Below are 18,169 nucleotides of genomic sequence, written 5' to 3' on the forward strand. Positions count from 1 at the left end.
GAATCAAAATAAAGACCATATAATTAGATTTTAGACAACCTGCAAATTCCAAACCCAACCGGACTGCCAGTGGCGCCAGTAAGCGAGCACGTTTTTGCAGCCGTGATATTGTCGGAGAGACGTTTGTTGCTGTGCAGCTAAGACATTCGGTTGGTTTGGCGTGTCTTGCTAGTCCCTATATATTGTTGTGCAACGTGAAGAGATTTTGGTGAATACGAAATGCCTGGAATTCAGGATATTTACAGCGTCAATGTCACCAATCGGTTCGACATCGGCGGAGACGATGACGACGCGGCCGAAGATTACGATCCTTTAGACACCCTGAAAAATCTTGAGGACGAGAAAAAACGGGCGGCTGAGGAAGCCAAGAAGAAGAAACAGTCCCTTGCTAGTAAGGGGAAGAACCAAAAAAAACCTGCGCGATTCCAGGAGAACAAGGAGTCCAACATCCCTGCTCGTAAGGAAACAAACAACAACACTCAGAAATCCACAAAACCTCCCAGGCAGCAATCGGAACGTACTGATGGGCCGGCGCGCGGCAATAACCGCCGACCACCGAGGGACAGACAAAACTTCGGTGAAGGTGATGAAAACCGCAGACCGCCAAGAAGGCGTAATGATCGTGAACAAAGAACTGACCATGGAAATACCCGCGGAGAAGGATTTGATCAACAAGTGAAAACGGATGGAGGCTTCGGTCGCCCTGCTGGTAATGATTATGGCCCAAGAAAAGACCGTGCTGAAAGATACCGTGGATCGCGGGGAGGTTTTGGAAACAACCGCGGACAGAGTAGGAATTTCGGAGGGTATCGCAACGACGGACGTGACGACCGAGGTAAACGCGAATTCGACAGAAGAAGCGGCAGTGATAGAACGAGTGTCAAAGCCACCGACAAGCGAGATGGGGCCGGTCCCAGAAATTGGGGCACGCCGGGTAATGAAATTGAAGAAAGCAGGGAGGTCGAGCCGGTTGGCACTTGGACCGAACCGGCCGAAAGTGAGGAAACGGAAAAAACCGAAAAGCCCGAGGAAGAAGGCGCTGGCGACGAAGATAAGGAACCCAAAGCTGACGAACCCGCGGAAATGACACTCGATGAATGGAGAGCCAAGCAAGAAAACCAAATGAAACCATCGTTCAACATCCGCAAACCGGGAGAAGGTGAAGACCAAGAAAAATGGAAGGGCCTGAAAGTGTTGCGTAAAGTCAACACTAAAACCGAAGGCAAACGTGACATGGCATCGGACGAGCAACACAGGCGGCAAACGAGACCACAGGTCAGCGTCAATATTCAGTTCGGAGACAATGCGAGAGGATTTGGAGGCCGGGGACGCGGACGTGGGGGCATGGACCGGGGCCGTGGCGGTAGAGGTCGAGGTGGCGGACGATACAGCGGCGGCGGCGATCGTGGCCAGCGTCAGTACATGCCGGATGTTCAAAACGAACAGGAATTCCCGACACTGGGCTGAATCCCGAGCGAGAACAGTCCATTATGAACAATCTGTGTTAAATACCCGAATTTGGACTGAACAAAATGAATTGCGTGATTATTGATTTCGAAGCTGGCACCGCAGCGTAGATGTGTCGAATAGTTTTCTTTTTACGTCCAACTTCGTTTTTACGTCGACTAAGTTATGTTTTATCCCTTGCTCGATGACCGCTGGTATACCCAGTCTGGGATAGGACGTGATTATAACCATCCTACATTTGCATGCAGGCGGTTACGTTCCTTGCCGCACGATTCAAAATCAGCAAAACTACTCACCTGACTATGATGCGTTACTGCAAATTTTGAGATTTGAGGAGTTTTGTGTCGTTACCATAAACGATGGAAGGGTGATGGTATCAATGACGTGAATTGAGTGCAGTTCTTGTATTCGTAGTTCTGATCTTGTATGCAAACCTGAATTGGTTTGATTCAAATCGTTCGATCACAAGTTTTCTTTTCCATTACATAGTGTGAAAGCTACTGTGCCGGTTGCATGTCAGTGTGACCCAATATCTTTTACTGCTACTCTGTCTTGAAAAATACAGAAACGCCTTTATCGAAGTCTGTTTGAGGGCTAGTAGTGCAGCCTTTACACCAAAAAGCAAATGTTGAACTATAACCTTTGCTGAAGAGGAATCTCCATACCTATAGGTTGGTGAGATATTATGTGCACGTGGCATGGAAACCGATTTTATACATCAGCCTAACAGCTGATGTATTGGCACAAAAATTTACTGAGGCAAAGATCAAGTCGGTATTCTGATAACTGACCAGTGACCATGGACTCGAAATGACGTAAGACTGCAATCGTTAGCAAGCTGCTCACAGCTTCAACCCAGTTATTTTATATTAACTTGGTAAAAAAAAGACATGTCGTTGCAGTTTTTGATGGCCTTATTTTGCCTGGTGCGCTCGATGTAAATTAATTGGTGTTAGATGTTTGTGGGAATTCTTAGTTATGCTTTACTGTTCAGATGTTTATGAATTATGGCTAACTCGTACTAAATTGGTAAATTCATTACACGTCTGAATCATCTTACACAGGTCTTCCCAATTTTGGTTTACTTGCTGGTTGAGTGTTATTTGAGTATTCTAAGAGCTTGTTGCTTACAAACAATTCTAGCTGTAATCCATGTAGAATGTAGATGGAATAAAGGTTTGAGTTGACTTGACTTCATGATACTACCAATCTCTTCACTGGTAAACCGATCATGAATTTGGAAGCGTTGTCATGAATGTTTGTAGGTTGATATTTTCATTTCTATCTGTGATTGTGGTATCTCTGTTTGGATTTTCTTAAAAGGTAACTGTTGGTATTCACGGACTATTTTTGTTCATATCAGGTTAGTTATATACAGTGTCACTGATAGTTAGCTTTTGACTGGCCGGAACCCAAGATGCGCAGGAATTCGGGACGTACATTTGCTGGTGGCAAGATATCTTCAAAAGATGCAGTACGATTTATGAGGCCTGTTTCTCACAGCAAGCCTAATGAGCTACTACCGACTGAGATTATGCATAAAATATTCAACTTCTTGGATGTGAAATCGTTACTCAATTGTGCTACAATTTGTCGAAGATGGGAACTGATTGCTAATGATAATCTCATTTGGAAAAAAAACTATATCCACTATTTTAGCGAAAAGCAACCTCACTGTCCTCTGGATGTGCCAGAGAAATATTGGAAGAGTAGGTTCATACAGCATGCCAAGAAAAAAAGAAACATTAAATTCAGGAAGTCAACGAAGTCTAGCGCATACACCAGTGTTGCCTCTGAAATTCCACGATTGGGCAATAAATTTCAAGTATCCCTGACGACTGTAAATGGCACTGTTCACAACTACATGGAAAGGTCTAAAGTCTGTAATCCATATGCCCTAACAGTGCACTGGTACAGTTTAAAAGAGTTCCCAACTCTAAGGAACGTATGTAAGATCGAAATATTCTCTCTCAGTCCAATTTTGATCGGACATAATGGTAAGATGTTGGTAAATGGACCTCGGCAAAGATGCCTCGTGTTGTCAGACATTAGGATCTCTGATAGTTCTCGCTACCAAGTATGTAATTTTGATGAAGTGTGTTGTTATTGTTTGAAAAGCGGAGTAATGATCGGGTTATGGAAAAAGACTGACGACATTGCCTTCATTACGGCTTCTTTGCACACATATCAGTTAATGAATAAATGCCTATTATCGACTTCAAAAACTATTTTCAATGAACCCCATATGACAAAACTGGATGATGTATCACGGCTGTATGGTTTACAAGGGTATGAGTTTCGATTTCAAGTTGTCACAGGTTTTGAGGAAATATTCATGTGTAGTGTAAGCAGTGATGCTATGGATATAACTAAAAATGCTTCGTTAATTTCATACAGAAGCAAGAGCTCCTTACACATGCCTTCGTTTAATGATGTCAACCTGAAATGGCGCACTGACCTCTTCAAGGGAGAGTTAAAAAATATGGCACTTCTGACGTTCACTGCTATAGACTTCAATCAAGATGTAATCTGTCATGTAAGCCAGCCTGTTGAATGTGAATTATTAAGAAATGATGGAGCATTTATGCAGTCCTCGAACCTATCTGCAGTGACTTTATCATGTGTAGATGAATCTGTCGGAAGTTCCTCAATGCTGTTCAGGAAGCATGACTCACAAGATCGATTTTCTAATGATGACAATGGATACTTTCTCGATGTGCTGGAGGTGACATTTTTCACCAAGTTTATCAATTCATGGTTTGGTACCAACTACTAACTACTGATCAAGACAAGACCATAACATCAATTCATGCCTAATTCACTTTATTGAAGTAGGCTACGGATGAACTTAATCTCATCTACTAGTTCCTTGTGATTTTTTTCATTTACATTTCATGCTTAGTAGCCTACTGCACTAGCCGGTTTATTGTACTGCTACAACCACATTCATAACACTGTGCAAACATCAATTGACGACTCAGTCTCTTTATATTGTTGTGATGTTGAATGATTCATCATGCCTACTTTAGTATTCCAACTTAGCAAAATGTAGCCTACATTGCTGTTTTTGCACATTTCAATGGATATTTGTATTGAATATGACAGATTTATTGATATAGGCTATACTTTTTTATATTTATGATTATATCATAATGCCACATATATGGTGATTTTAAAGATTATTTTGATTGAGCACTGTTCATTTCCTTTCAACAGCAATACCGGCATCACACAGAATGCCTATTCTAGTGAATGATTATACTTGGTCCGAATCTAATGATTCAGTCCACGTCACGGTTCCATTAAAGGGTGTTAAACGGACAAATGTTGGTTTGACATGCACTAATCGATACCTGAAGGCGAATTATCCTCCATTTTTATTTGAAATTCTGCTCCACGACGAGATCGACGATGACAAGAGCGTTGCAAAGGTTCGTGACGGATCGGTCGAATTCAACCTCGTAAAAATGGATCCGGGAGTGTGGGGGCGACTAAAGTCTGATAAATCTGATGATAAAGCATATATGCTGAAACACAAGCTAGAAGTGGTCGAATATCTCCAGAAGAAGGCGGAGGAGTCTCAGAAAAAAGATGCGAAGGCCAAGTCCGACAACAGACGATACACGGTGAAACAAATGATGAAACTGGAAGAGGAAGAAAAATCTAGGATCGAGAACGCTAAAGAGTCGGAACGTGTGAGAATGGTGAAGGATATGGAAGAATGGAAAGAGAAAAAACGATTGGAAGAACAGAATCAGAAAATGAAGTTACTTGAAGAGCAGATTGACAATAATTTCAAACTTCCTGACAAAAATAGCGACACGTCGTCACCTCCACAAAGTAAAAGAAAAACGAATCAAAATATTTTCTCACAAGATGAAGAATCGTTCGATTACGATACGTACAGTGATAATGAACAACAGGTTCCTTCAAGGAGCCAACCGAGACAAGTGGGAAATATCAAGTTTAAGTTCACTCCACGCGTTTTCCCCACTCCGATGAGAGAATCGAAAACCTTAGAGGAAGAGGAGTGGCTTCAAAAACAGGCAGACGCTAGAAAGACCAAAGAGCTCGACGACCCTGACCTGGAGGAACACGAAAAAGACCCGGAGTGGCTCAAAGACAAAGGTAACAAACTGTTTGGAAGCGGGAACTATCTCGCAGCCGTCAACGCTTATAATCTGGCAATCAGGCTCAGGCCCAAAATGCATGCCCTGTATCTGAACCGAGCCGCTTGCCACCTAAAGCTAAGAAATTTCTACAAGTGCATCGAAGACTGTTCGTCCGCGTATGATTTGTTACAACCCCCGGTGCCTGCTAATGCGAAAGCGCGATTGAAAGCCCATATACGCCGTGGAACTGCCTTTTGTGAATTGGAGATGTACGCCGAAGGGCTGTTGGATTATAACGCAGCTTTGGAAATAGACCCTGGGAATGAATCGCTCCAAACGGACGCCAGGAATATCAAGGATATCATTGAAAAGGGAGATGGCAATGCGTGTGTGGTGTCTTCTGTAAATGCCTAATGAACACCTTAATTTTACAACATTCCCTAATGGTGCGATTTCAAACATTGTCACTCTGCTGCTCTCCTGATATTCATTTTTCCCCAAATCCATCAGGGAAGTCTCCAAAATACAGTGGATAGTACCATCCGAACCGAGTGGCTTCATAACACACCAACATTATATAGATTTACTTATTATTATGGATAACTGACGTATGGTGCAAGAATCCGCGTGTATGATGCAAGTCATGTAACCATTATTTTCGACTGATATCATATTCATACTACAGTACATTTTGATATTTTGTACTTTGTACTGCACAGCTGTAGATTGTCATACGGTATGTAAATTTCTTTTGGAATCTCTTTCGATGGTACTGTGTTGACTTGAAAATTTCATGTAGTGGCCTCTATGTTTACTCACTGTATCACTTCTTTTCGACATATTTTGCTTTGGTAGAAACTTATTCCTACATATTTTTTTGCACTGTTTCTACTTGTGCTGTAGTTCAATGAATTGATCTATATTTGATATTTTTGTAGGTATTTTGCACGATGGCCAATATTTTTTGTAGATATTCGATTCTTCAAAATAGGCATGGTATTGCGCGCCGAGTGATGGGGATTATGAGAGGTGCTTCCACGGCACCTTCAACTATCAGATCAAACATTGATGAAGACATGCCTGTTGACATGGAAGATCCATTTAAACCGTTGACAAAGAGATGTTTCCTGTGCGGAGTTAGAGTGGACTACAAAAATGTTCAACTTCTTTCCCAGTTCGTTTCATCATACACAGGCTTGCCAGTCACACAGAAATTAAGCGGTTTGTCAACTACCATTCATTGCATCTGTCAAGTTGACTAAGATTTTTGTATTTCAGGCTTATGCGACGCGAAATATGATATCATTTTAAAAAACATCAAACTATCTCAGAGGGCAGGTTACATGGCTTTCAGGTTTGTTATGATAAAAAAACTTTATACTATATAATGACATTACTGGTAAACCGCAAATTTTCAGGACAAAGGAGACGACGTTTCTTGAAGATCCTGATATCACTGGAACAGTATTTCATAGTCGCATATCAAGGTCAGGCTCCAAGTCTTTGCCAAGCAAGAAGCCAATTGAAGATTCTTCGAATGCGTGACGTCGATTTGACCAATTTTGTTATGAGAATGGTGTTAGAGCGATGTGCCAAAGCAATTAGGCTGCTAACGGTGCTCACCTGCTGGCGCTAAACAGTGAACTTTGTATGGTTACGAACCCGATATCATTTGTTTTCACTCTTCTTCATAATATACTCTTACCATTCTTTCAATTTATAGATATCTAAGACCAGGGTGTTTTAATAATACGGAATATCTATGGAGGGTTGTGACGGTACTTTGGCAGCCTCCCCCCCCAAAAAAAACGCTGGCCTTGGTCCTGCCACATATGAAATGAAGGTTTTGCGTCCCTATTTACCCACCTTTTTACGGTAAAAAAGGTCATCACTTTGACTCGACTCCCGTTTTGCCCGGCCCAAAATTATTCAGTGAATTATCATAAATTATAGAGTATTTTTTTGCGCAATGCGCACTTTTTTTTGCGCTATGCGCGATTTAATGTTGACGAATATCTTAATTATTGGACATTCTTTCCCCAAGAAAAAAATACGCATGATTTATAGAAAGTGGCATTCAGGCGTCGGCCGTGACCGCGCCACGACGCACCAAGAATCCAAGATAGGCCACGTAACATGCGACTCCAAGAAGTGTGCCAGAACGATTGGCAGCGAGAAAACCTTGGCCGAAAAGGACTGCCCTTAGACCAGAGGTCTCAAACTCAAATGTGCTCGCGGGCCAGTTTTGACGACGCCGCTGGCCGCAGCATTTATAGGGGTATTCTATGTCTTTGCAAGTAGGCCTTATTTGGCGGGAATGAATTGTCCTATTGAAAGTGAGCCGATCCAGCAGACTGACAGTAAACACACATCGTCAAAATGTGATTTACCCATGTATCAATTTAGGCCTGGCACGAAAAGAATCATCACACTTATACCTATTTGAATAGAATTGATATATATTAATTATAATATATAGACACCATGTGGGTGGACAAAAAAGCTATCGGGTTATAATCAATGTTCCCTCTAAGCTGCGCACGTGCGCAAATGCGCAGTGCTGACACAGTCTCTGCGCACAGAAAATCTAAGTTGCGCACAAAAAATCAGAAGTGATGACATTTTTTTTAGTCGTTACGCACTCTTTTCTAAGGGTTTGCGCAGTGAGTTGGTGAGTGTGCGCAGACGCGTCAAAAATTAGAGGGAACATTGGTTATAATTTTGCAGCTACTATGAATATTTTGAATTTAACAGATTGATAATAGAGACTGATCTGATATCAAAACATATTTAGGTTGAGCATTGTAATTCCAATCCAGCATTCGGGTATACTTTTGATAATTAGGCTATTAATCTCATGGCCAAATATCTTCAAATATAGGAGCAGAAAAAATATAAATTTAACATGAAGATATTAATGAGTGTGTCCTAGTGATTGAAATGTCGGAGCGCCAAACGGCCCATCGTTGTTACATCGTTGGAGCGTACCATTACGATACTCCGCCCGGTACCTTCAACTCTTTCGACGCCGCGTATCCCCATATGTTCGCTGCCGATTGTCTTCAAAACGCCGCGTATCCCCATATGTTCGCTAAATCGAGAGAGCGTATTTTTGTCTCGAAAATCTGACATGCCGTTTTGCGTTCATGCCAGTCTGGGCATTGTGCGGTAATGAATTCAAAATTCAAGACTAGCTACTGAGAGGCAATTTCGCTCGATTACCTGTGCGGAATAGTAACTTTATTTGTTTTATATTTCAACGACGGTAATGATTTTCAACAGATGCCAATACCTAAAGACATTTTACATCATTATCACCAATCTTTAGCGACACATCGCGCGTTAAGTTAATATACGGATCCACTGAAGCCACCAAGGCAGTACATGTACTGCGACAACACAGACTTCACACCAATATATACGAATTTAATCAAGTTTTACAAACGTAAAATTGCATCGGGAGATGACGAGGACTCAACGGTGACAAATAATGATGTTTTTGTGCAGATCGATGCTTGTAATCGTACACAAATGAGCTCCGGCGGTATGTTACTGCGCCTGAAAAACAAACTTGAGTACCGGTACTAGCAGAAGTCAAAATTTCGAGCCATTATTGCTGATTTGACGTCACAATGACAACTTTGAAGCATCGACGGCCGAAGATCGTGTCGGCAGCAGTATTTCACGAAGGTTCTAAACCTCCGCATTGTCATCGAAAAGGAATTAACGATTTAAGGATAATATATTATCAATATATAATATAATGAGAATATTCTGTGAAATTTACAACGTCACAGCTAATCTATAAGTACCATAGAAACACCAACAAAATCCATACCTTGGCAGCAGCGCGCCTGAAATCAGCCAAACTTCAGTTCGTACCGAAGCCTGTCCTAGCAACACGACAGGATCAATCAAGGCACGTTACGCATCATTAGATAGAGATCGTTTGCAGCTACAATACGGACGTAGGTACGTCTCGGTAGCTAAGGTAGCGACGAAGTTACGATCGGTTGAAATTGGGGTTATTTGGTGAAAATCGCGGCGTTTTGAAGACAATCGTCAAAATTAGCTCGGCGTCGAAAGAGTTAAGTGGCCTTAATAACATGGTTTAGCGACCAAAAATGTATAACTAACAGATTGCCAATGGTTGCCATAACTACTTGCTTAGTTAGCGAATTACCAAGCTGCGACCTTCAGATCTATTACTGTTCCCTTGATACGCGATTAGTTTGTTGCGTCCATGGTTCTAACAAATGCACGGCATTCCGCGTCACTCCGAGTCCACTCGAGTCATTTTCATTTTGCCATCGAGTTAGCCCGAGTCTGAGTAATTCTAAGAAAGGTCGTGTCCAAGTCCAATTCACAAATTTCAGTCACGAATCGTCTAAGGGTCAGGTTTTGTCATCATGAATTGGAAATGTGACGAAATAGTGAATCTTCCACTGCATGGTAGCGTTTGCATTTGATGTGATAGTGAAGTTTGATGAATAGTTTCAGACTTTCGGAGCAATTTAAGAGGGGATTTTCACTTTATAACCTGAAAAGATATATAAGACACTTATATATTGTCAAATGATTAAAAATCTACAATGTCGCCGCGGGCCGCATGCGGCCCGCGTGTTTGAGACCTCTGCCTTAGACTGACCGAAAACTTCGATATATATACATACATATATGTCAATATGTGTAATTGTCCATAGACGCCTAAATGGCTGATGCCGAATGTTCCTGTCGTGGCAATCTGAACCCCACAAAATGAATACTATCACGCGCGTTCAGGTAGAATATGCTCACTCACTAAACAACCTTGCTGATGAATCGCGGCAGAAAATTAACCTGATAGGGGTGATGTCACCCATATGTTCGGTTTATCACCCTATGGGGCCCAAGACCTAGTGCTGTTTCGGTCCAAATTCATTTGTTCACACAGTGCGTTATTCTCCTTTGCGTATCGTATGATACATCGCACGGTTGCAAGGACAGGACTAATTCCGCCTCTGTCGTTTCGGCGTAACAATATATCAATAAGAACATGAACGGTTTCGGCCGCGCTTTCGCGTAGCAGCATGCTCGTATGTATTGTGTGTCCTAGCGTTGAAACGACTTAACGCCGCAATGACGGGTAGGCACTGGGCACCCGCAGGTTGCACAACTCTAGACTAATCCATGCAATTATCTTTGTCCCCCACCGCCAATTGGGGATTTTATGTGCAGCAGTTACGGCCTAGGAATAAGATATATCTGTCTAACTTCGTATCACATTGCATGCGAAACAACGATGTAATTTGAAAAATATGTCTCTTATCAGGCGCGGCTCCCGTTCTCCCTTTGTTATCTCGGCAGCAATGCTTTGGCCTTGTGTGTCTACTGGACTGCATATATTCTTATGACTTCCGGTTAAGCACGATTATTACCTTTCTACTCCTTTGTTTTGATATGTATTTGTATAGCTGTGTTCAATACACAGTACTGTTGAAATGATTCTGATGAATAACTGGGAGAATGCGGAAGTAAGTTTTCGATATACTTTTATGGTAGCCACATATAAGTTTTGTTTGAAAGATTACATTTAGAGGAAATGTCTAGGATATTCAAAAGGCAATATGGATGTTTCATAGTTCACGAGGTGAAGGGCATGACGGCCAAGTTCAATGCGAAGTAAACGAACACGATGTGTTGCTGAAATGCCTAATTGTGTATCTCATCGTGTGGAGGTTGTAGTGTTTTCAAATGAGGAAATTAACAATGTAACTGAACTGAATGACATTATAAATATATTTGATTCTCCCTATATTTGATGCCGAGATGGAATATTTATGATCAAAAAAGTCAATTTGGCAGATGGAGTCGCTACTGTTGGAAAGGGTTTCATTCATGACAAACTTCTGATCTGGCAAAAACGTCCTTCCGTTCGTTGTGGTTGCGACGCTAACATCGAAGAATCACAGTTCTTACTAACAGGGTTATGCCGTAGACCTGTGGTTTCCAAATTTTTTCACATTGTGGAGCCCACTAGAAAAATCCTAACACGGTAGCGGCACATTTACAAGAGATGAAACGCAGATGTGGTCACGTGGTCAGTAACGGTCGAAGTAGCCTGCTACTTTTTTCTAAGTGCTGAAGTAGATTTCTACCAGGGATATAGATATCCCTGATGTACTACTTGTAGTTATGCAGCACAAGACCTTGTCATAATCTGGGAAAGTGGTCTCCGATTTTGTTAGCGTTAGTGAGATAGTGTAATGGTTATGCGTCCGGCTTCTCGATCGGTAGGTCGTGAGTTCGATCCCTGGCCGGGTCATAACGAAGACTCGAAAATTGGTATCCGCTGCTAGGTGTTCGGCAATCACGGATAGCATGGAGGAGAAAAAACGGGGGCGCAAACTAGATGACCTCACGTCTGTATCACAACTCCGTCGTCAAAGCATCTCGATGGTGCAGGCGAAAAAGAATGTCATATCTCTCTCTCTCTTAGAAGACAATCGTTAATGCTATTCTGCCCAAAAGACAGCATTTCGCCAATCATTAGTCTCAGGCCCTCCGTAGGGTGATAAACCAAACCCCTCGGGTATTCGTTATTACTAGGGCTTGGTACAATGATTCGAGCATTAATTTTAATGATTCGAGTCGAGTAGTAAAATACGATTTTTTCGAGTACTGAAAATATGCGCTCCTCGCAACTGAAAGTTAATTTAATAACGAGAATTATAGTTTTGATGCTATTTTCTAGGGATGGTGTGAACCTCTGAAAGGTTCAGGTTCGTGTGAACGCGAACCTTTTTGAAAGGTTCTGTGTGAACGCGAACGTGAACCTCGTGACGTCATATTGCCAATTTAAACCTTACATTTCAATGAAGTGATAGCCTATAGTAATGTACCGTACCTGTACACGATATAGCTAGCAACGACTCGGGCCACATAATGCCACAATGCTGAAGTACATATTGACGTTTTAAACGTCGCTAAGTGTATCAGCTAAGGCAGTGGTTCTCAACCGGGGGTCCGTGAAGCGGGGTCCGCGAAGCCTCGAAATAGTTGATAACCTAATTTGTATTTCTTTAAATTCGGAAAATCTCGAGGCGGTTTCGCTTCATTACTAGTAAAACTCCAGAGCTCACATCTACACAATGGCCGTCTGAGATGAAACATCCTACTGTGCAGACTCACTCTAGATGCTAAATTGCCAATATCCCACTGATTCAAACATTTTGCTGTTTAGAGATGTTTTGCTGGGGATTGTGGAAAAAAGTTGGATGTGTATGGTCAATCGCGGTGACTTCGAAATGTTTACAACATTCTATTTTCTCCTGTGATGTACATCACCATTTTTCCATAATAACTTCAAGCTAAACTACTAGATGACCACACTGTTAAAAATATTCTATGCCAAATTACTGGTCTGGTCCTGGCAGCAGTTTTACGACTCTGAGACCAGTAAATTTGAAAAATATTTTCCCGTAAATATTATTGACCGTAATTTATTTTTACAAAGACTGACTGTTAAAATTTTTACGGAAAATTCCCGTTACCTGATGTAACGGAAAACGGCTGTAATACCAAGTTACTGGTCTAGTCCAGTGCAGCAGTTTTACGCTGATGAGACCAGTAAATTCGAAATAACTCTCCCCGTAATATGATTTTACATATGCTGACCGTAGGAAATTTTACGGAAAATTTCCGTATCCTAAGGTAACAGAAATCTGCTGTAATATCAATATACTCGTCTGGTCCCTTGCAGCAGTTTTACGTTCCTGAGACCAGTAAATTTGAATCAGGTTTATTTGGTGCAGGAACACGTAAAAAAAAAGTAAGTGTGGATAATGACGAAAATCCAGTCTTTCTTGTGGAGATCATCGGTCAGCAACTGCCTGAATGAAGAAGGCTTCATCAAAACTTCAGCAGCAGTTGAAGGACTGTACTTTGGGCCATGCTCTTATGTAGGTTCTTCTATAATCTGAACAAAGATTATGCTGTCATCAACACCGTTAAAATTTGGAAACTTTGAGACGCTATAGTATGACATACTGCGACTTTTCATATTCTTGTCAATTTCTCACATAATGATGGCCTAGGATAGCGATGTCGAACATAAGGCCAGCAGGCCGCATGCGGCCTGCGAAGCAATTCTGAGTAGTTTGAAAAACCCCTGTATTACCCAGCACATTTTCTAACAAATGTTGAGATATTATTGTAAGAAATGCTTCCCGCAAGGCCACAAATGTCAAGATCATAGACCGTGATATAATTATCCGACAGTGGTGATATGGTTTTACTCTATTCATCATCAGGAACAAGTTGGTGATACTGACATCCAATTCCAAAAACTCCAGAAAGTGCACACTGAGTTCATATTTTTATGAAGAAATGAGCCAAAAAGTAGTTATTCGTGAAGTGAAAAAAAACTGTTATATGCAGGTCGCATGGAAAATATAATAGTTATAAAAAATACAATTCAAATATATTTGGTCGCACTGCTGTATCACTTCTACTCTAAGGCCCCAGACAGACAGAGAAACCCGAATGACGATTAATAATGAGCCACATTCTAACGTCTGCGTTTACAATTAAATCACTTGTGTTCCTCAAAGCGCATACGATGAGTTAACGGCAGATTACGATTAAAACAAAGGGAGCATACAAATATGTCAGCTTATTCCGTGGTTAGAGTCAGTGTTTAAGCGGTTGAATTCAAACGATCAATCTTTGAATTTTTGCCAAACTTCCGTTGTTTGCGAGTAAAGGTGCTGCTAGAATATATCTATATGATATGATCGTGAATGTTATGTAATATACCAAAATGTATACAGGATTGATAATAAAATATTTAAGCGAAAAGTAAGGTCGGGCGTTTTGATGTACCGTAACATTTTGGAATGATTTGACTGATCCGGCCCGCGAGCGGTTTGAAAGTTTGAATCTGGGCAGCGACGCAAGTTGAGTTTGATACGGATACCCTTGGCCTAGGACTTCGTACCTGAATCATCTTTTCCAGCGTGATTGCAAACTTTTCTGGCAATACTCCTTTGCATCGCACGTCCAATGTATATCGCACGGCATCGTGCTAGAAGCGAGAGGCGAAATGATCCCTTTCTATCACATAAGCATTCGTCGTCATGATTCATAATGCCATAACGCTTCCATTTTCGTGTAGTTCAATGTCAGAAAATGTAATACATTCTTATAAGCCATAGCTTCTGTTCGCCATTAAACTGTAACGAAAATACATACGTCGTCAGAAACAGGACTGAGAATAACTTGCCAGATTTGAGCTCGGATACTGCTATACCTACAATATCTGCTATCAACACCTGCAATATTCTAAAGCTAGAGTTAAGCTGTGGCTTCGAAACCCTCAATATCTTACAGCAACACATCTTGTTATTATCCAATACGAAAACATCGCGTCGATATAATATCTATCTCGGAACATTCAGCCGCACGTGCTCAGGCTCAGATATGTCTGACGTCTGACGCCACTATGTCTGGAAAATGTATGGCGTCACAATGTACTGTTCGCTCGAGCAGCTACGAATTCATGATCAAACAATTCACAAGGCCATTCGCAGGAAAAAGGTAAAGGACGTCTACTACTCTCGTCTCAATGGCAAAGGAGCATGGCGGCTAAACACCAGTTCCAGTGTTTCGATATATAGTTTGCATCATACATGCGTTAAGGAGTCTACAATGGTGGCAGAACTGGTCCAACAGATAATTACACAAAAGATCATACCTGCAGTAAAACTACATAACATACCAAATTCGCTTGCCATGCTACTATTGCTAGACCTTAATATCTCAAAGGATACTATTTATGAAGCGATATAAACGATGGTATCTGCAATGCCCAAATGTTCGGATACCATTCACCGATTAGCAATCAGCACGGCCATCGATGTCGTAATTTGGTTGATGATTGAAACATGATGTAATTACGAAAATCACATATATATATATGTACATAAGACCGTAAGCGTGTAAAATGATCGAACTGTGAGTTCAATAGCAATGTTGCAAATAATGATTATCCAGTAAATCGCTTTTACGAATGCCAAAGTAAATCCGGAATACTTATTATCCAGTTGATTGCTTTTACAAATCCACAAGTAAATCTGAAATACTGGTTATCCCGTAAATTGCTTCTACGAATTTAATCTGTAATTTTTTTACCCTCTAAAAACAAGTAAATTTACTTTTGACGTGCCCGTATATTAATTTAACGGGCATTTACCGTTAATATAACTGACGGGACAAATTTACCGGTATAATTTGGGTAAATCTACGAATATTTCTAAGAGTGCAGGCTTGAGGTTATATGTTCATGAAAAAAAGTTGTCATTTTTGGTGACATATTTGTTTCAATCATACCCAAATGTGTAGTCGGAAGCGTTACGCGTTATTATTATATTCGCCACCACCTAGATTTGTGGAATTGGATTTTCTGCACTCGTTCATATCAAATCCAAGGCGCAGATTTTCAAGACACGACCATGTATTTCAAGAAATGCAGTTGCAGAATTCGCTTTGAAATAATAGAAGGCAACCCAATTTCTACATAAATAGAATATGATCCTATTTTCAAGAAGTCATTTTGTTTCTGTTTATCACTAAGCCTTCAGTTATCATTTGCACAAGACAGATGACGACTGACGATAATTGAGCGAAATCTGAACTAAAACTTCGCGGGGGTCCGACACGGGTCCGCGAAGACAAAAAGGTTGAGAACCACTGAACTAAGGCAATCAAATGATCTAATAACCCCATAAAATCAATGATATCTTCCGTCGCTCTGCCAGCAATTTCGAGGAGGACTTGTCCGGGAATATAAGCTTACGCCTTAGGCCAGACCGGACAATGTATTCGGCGTCTGAGTATTGCCACGTTGATATTGAGCAAAGTGCAAAACGGGATTCTACACTTGCTACCGATATCACCCCATTAACAAGTTATACAGCAGTAGCCAACACCCCAATCGCACGGATTTGGTTTTTATGATACAGTTAACATATGAAGTCAAGATTGACCGCGTGCACCTGTTAGATTTTTGCATCAGAAAACTATATCAATCTCATTAATTGGTTGAATAAGCATCATCCGCTGACTACATGTAGTGTATTTCGCTCTTGATGTTGTATGATTGTGGGGCAAGCTCACAGCAGAGAGTCACTATAATAAATATTCAGAAACGGAAGGCTGGATATTTCGAGCAAACTTTTGTAACAAAGGAAGTAAAATTTTTAAGATTGTCAAGGTGCATGCTCGTTTGGTGTTAATTGTTTATGCTGCCAGCGCCATGCATAGAGTGGCCCGCAGTTGAAATGCAATAAATTTGAACCAAAGATGTTTTAATGAAGTGAAAATTGTAATATATGAAAAAGGTTCACAGTGCAGAACCTACCAGGGTTCTGTTGTGAACGCGAACCTCAAAATTTCCGAGGTTCACACACAGAACGCGAACGTGAACCTCACGTTCACACCTTCCCTACTATTTTTCACCGAGGAAGCCTTGAAACCTTGATTGACCGTATCGCAGCTTACGAGACATTGTACAAAGCTACGAACGTTACTGGAAATAACACATTTCCGAAATCATGATCATCCCACAACATTGTCACGAAGTGCAATGAAATCGGCATGGTCAAAAAATATCAAAGTATCTTTAATGTAACGGATGCTAGGCATTATATTCTTTGTGGTGACATAAAAGGTGCATATTTTAACTTTGACATAGTTCATTCTGTTGTGACGTCATAATGAGTGATACTCGACTACTCGACTCGAAGCATAATACGTGATTCAGAATCGAATCACTCAGGTACTCGATTTTGCCCAGCCCTAGTTATTACCGCTACTTGTGAGCGAGATTTCGTATGGCCTATACTTGTTAGCGAGTCAGTTTCTATCGCACGAAGCGCAAATATATTCTATAATTGTGATTGAATCGGTCAACAATATCGGGAATTGCATATGAGTTGCTATAAATTTTTCATCCTCCCTCTTCCCGCGTATAATCAGATTTACCGGTAGAGCTGTGTGAGGTTTTTTCTTGGAAAATGTTCCTGTCCTGACAATATGAACATCACAAGACAAATGCCATCCCGCAGAGAAAAATTATTTGCATGTGAAGAAAAACCAATTTGAAATGGTAAGTGTCTTTTAGTTTAGTAGGCTACGTTTGGGCATTTTCAATGTCGTTTGACATTGCAGACAGGATGTCACGAAATATCATCATATGTAACGAAGTCATTACACCAGGGGTGGCCACTGGCCAACCTTTTCGGTTAACGGGCCGCATGAGATTTACGAATGATTTCGCGGGCCACTTGAATGTTATAGAAACCATTTTGAGTCGTCCGGAAGGAGCAAACCTGATTAGATAACCGTGAAAACAAGACTTATATTAGGCTACTACGCATCAAAATCGGTGGAAACTCCGAGAGCATCCACGTCCTAGCCGCGCGAAGGGCTAAATTTTTTCAAAGGTAATGAATGAATTTGGTCTAAAATAATGTTATTTGCATATAATGCGGATCGACTCTATATAGGTCTACCGCTGGGCTAATTTGACAAAGACAGGATTAATCGGCGCT

At 41.1% G+C, this 18,169-nt stretch overlaps 4 protein-coding genes and 1 long non-coding RNA gene across 5 annotated transcripts; 4 read left to right on the forward strand and 1 right to left on the reverse strand.

The window, feature by feature from the left end:
• Window positions 1-2,048, forward strand: LOC145440237 (uncharacterized). The gene has a single exon (XM_080317811.1). It carries the CDS (start codon window positions 220-222, stop codon window positions 1,465-1,467), a length of 1,248 nt encoding a protein of 415 aa, XP_080173937.1. The 5' UTR covers window positions 1-219; the 3' UTR covers window positions 1,468-2,048.
• An 836-nt stretch (window positions 2,049-2,884) lies between these two features.
• On the forward strand, window positions 2,885-4,192 carry LOC145440232 (F-box only protein 15-like). The gene is made up of 2 exons (XM_080317806.1): window positions 2,885-4,003; window positions 4,077-4,192. Exons 1-2 carry the CDS (start codon window positions 2,885-2,887, stop codon window positions 4,077-4,079), a joined length of 1,122 nt encoding a protein of 373 aa, XP_080173932.1. The 3' UTR covers window positions 4,080-4,192.
• A 506-nt stretch (window positions 4,193-4,698) lies between these two features.
• On the forward strand, window positions 4,699-6,517 carry LOC145440236 (dynein axonemal assembly factor 4-like). Its single transcript, XM_080317809.1, has one exon. The coding sequence runs from the start codon at window positions 4,704-4,706 to the stop codon at window positions 5,991-5,993; it is 1,290 nt and encodes a 429-aa protein (XP_080173935.1). The 5' UTR covers window positions 4,699-4,703; the 3' UTR covers window positions 5,994-6,517.
• Window positions 6,518-6,529: 12 nt separating this feature from the next.
• On the forward strand, window positions 6,530-11,130 carry LOC145440248 (small ribosomal subunit protein bS18m-like). Its single transcript, XM_080317824.1, has 4 exons — window positions 6,530-6,800; window positions 6,858-6,933; window positions 6,998-8,586; window positions 9,668-11,130. The coding sequence occupies exons 1-3, from the start codon at window positions 6,530-6,532 to the stop codon at window positions 7,122-7,124; spliced, it is 474 nt and encodes a 157-aa protein (XP_080173950.1). The 3' UTR covers window positions 7,125-8,586; window positions 9,668-11,130.
• A 2,213-nt stretch (window positions 11,131-13,343) lies between these two features.
• LOC145440258 (uncharacterized) lies at window positions 13,344-14,787 on the reverse strand. Its single transcript, XR_013915489.1, has 2 exons — window positions 14,557-14,787; window positions 13,344-13,536 (listed from the first exon to the last, which is right to left on the reverse strand). It is a non-coding gene; the product is annotated as an uncharacterized LOC145440258 (long non-coding RNA).
• Window positions 14,788-18,169: the final 3,382 nt, after the last annotated feature.

The sequence above is a fragment of the Botryllus schlosseri genome, chromosome 6, assembly GCF_051294905.1.
Source record: "Botryllus schlosseri isolate E-star chromosome 6, Bs_hap1, whole genome shotgun sequence".
NCBI classification, from domain to species: domain Eukaryota; kingdom Metazoa; phylum Chordata; class Ascidiacea; order Stolidobranchia; family Styelidae; genus Botryllus; species Botryllus schlosseri.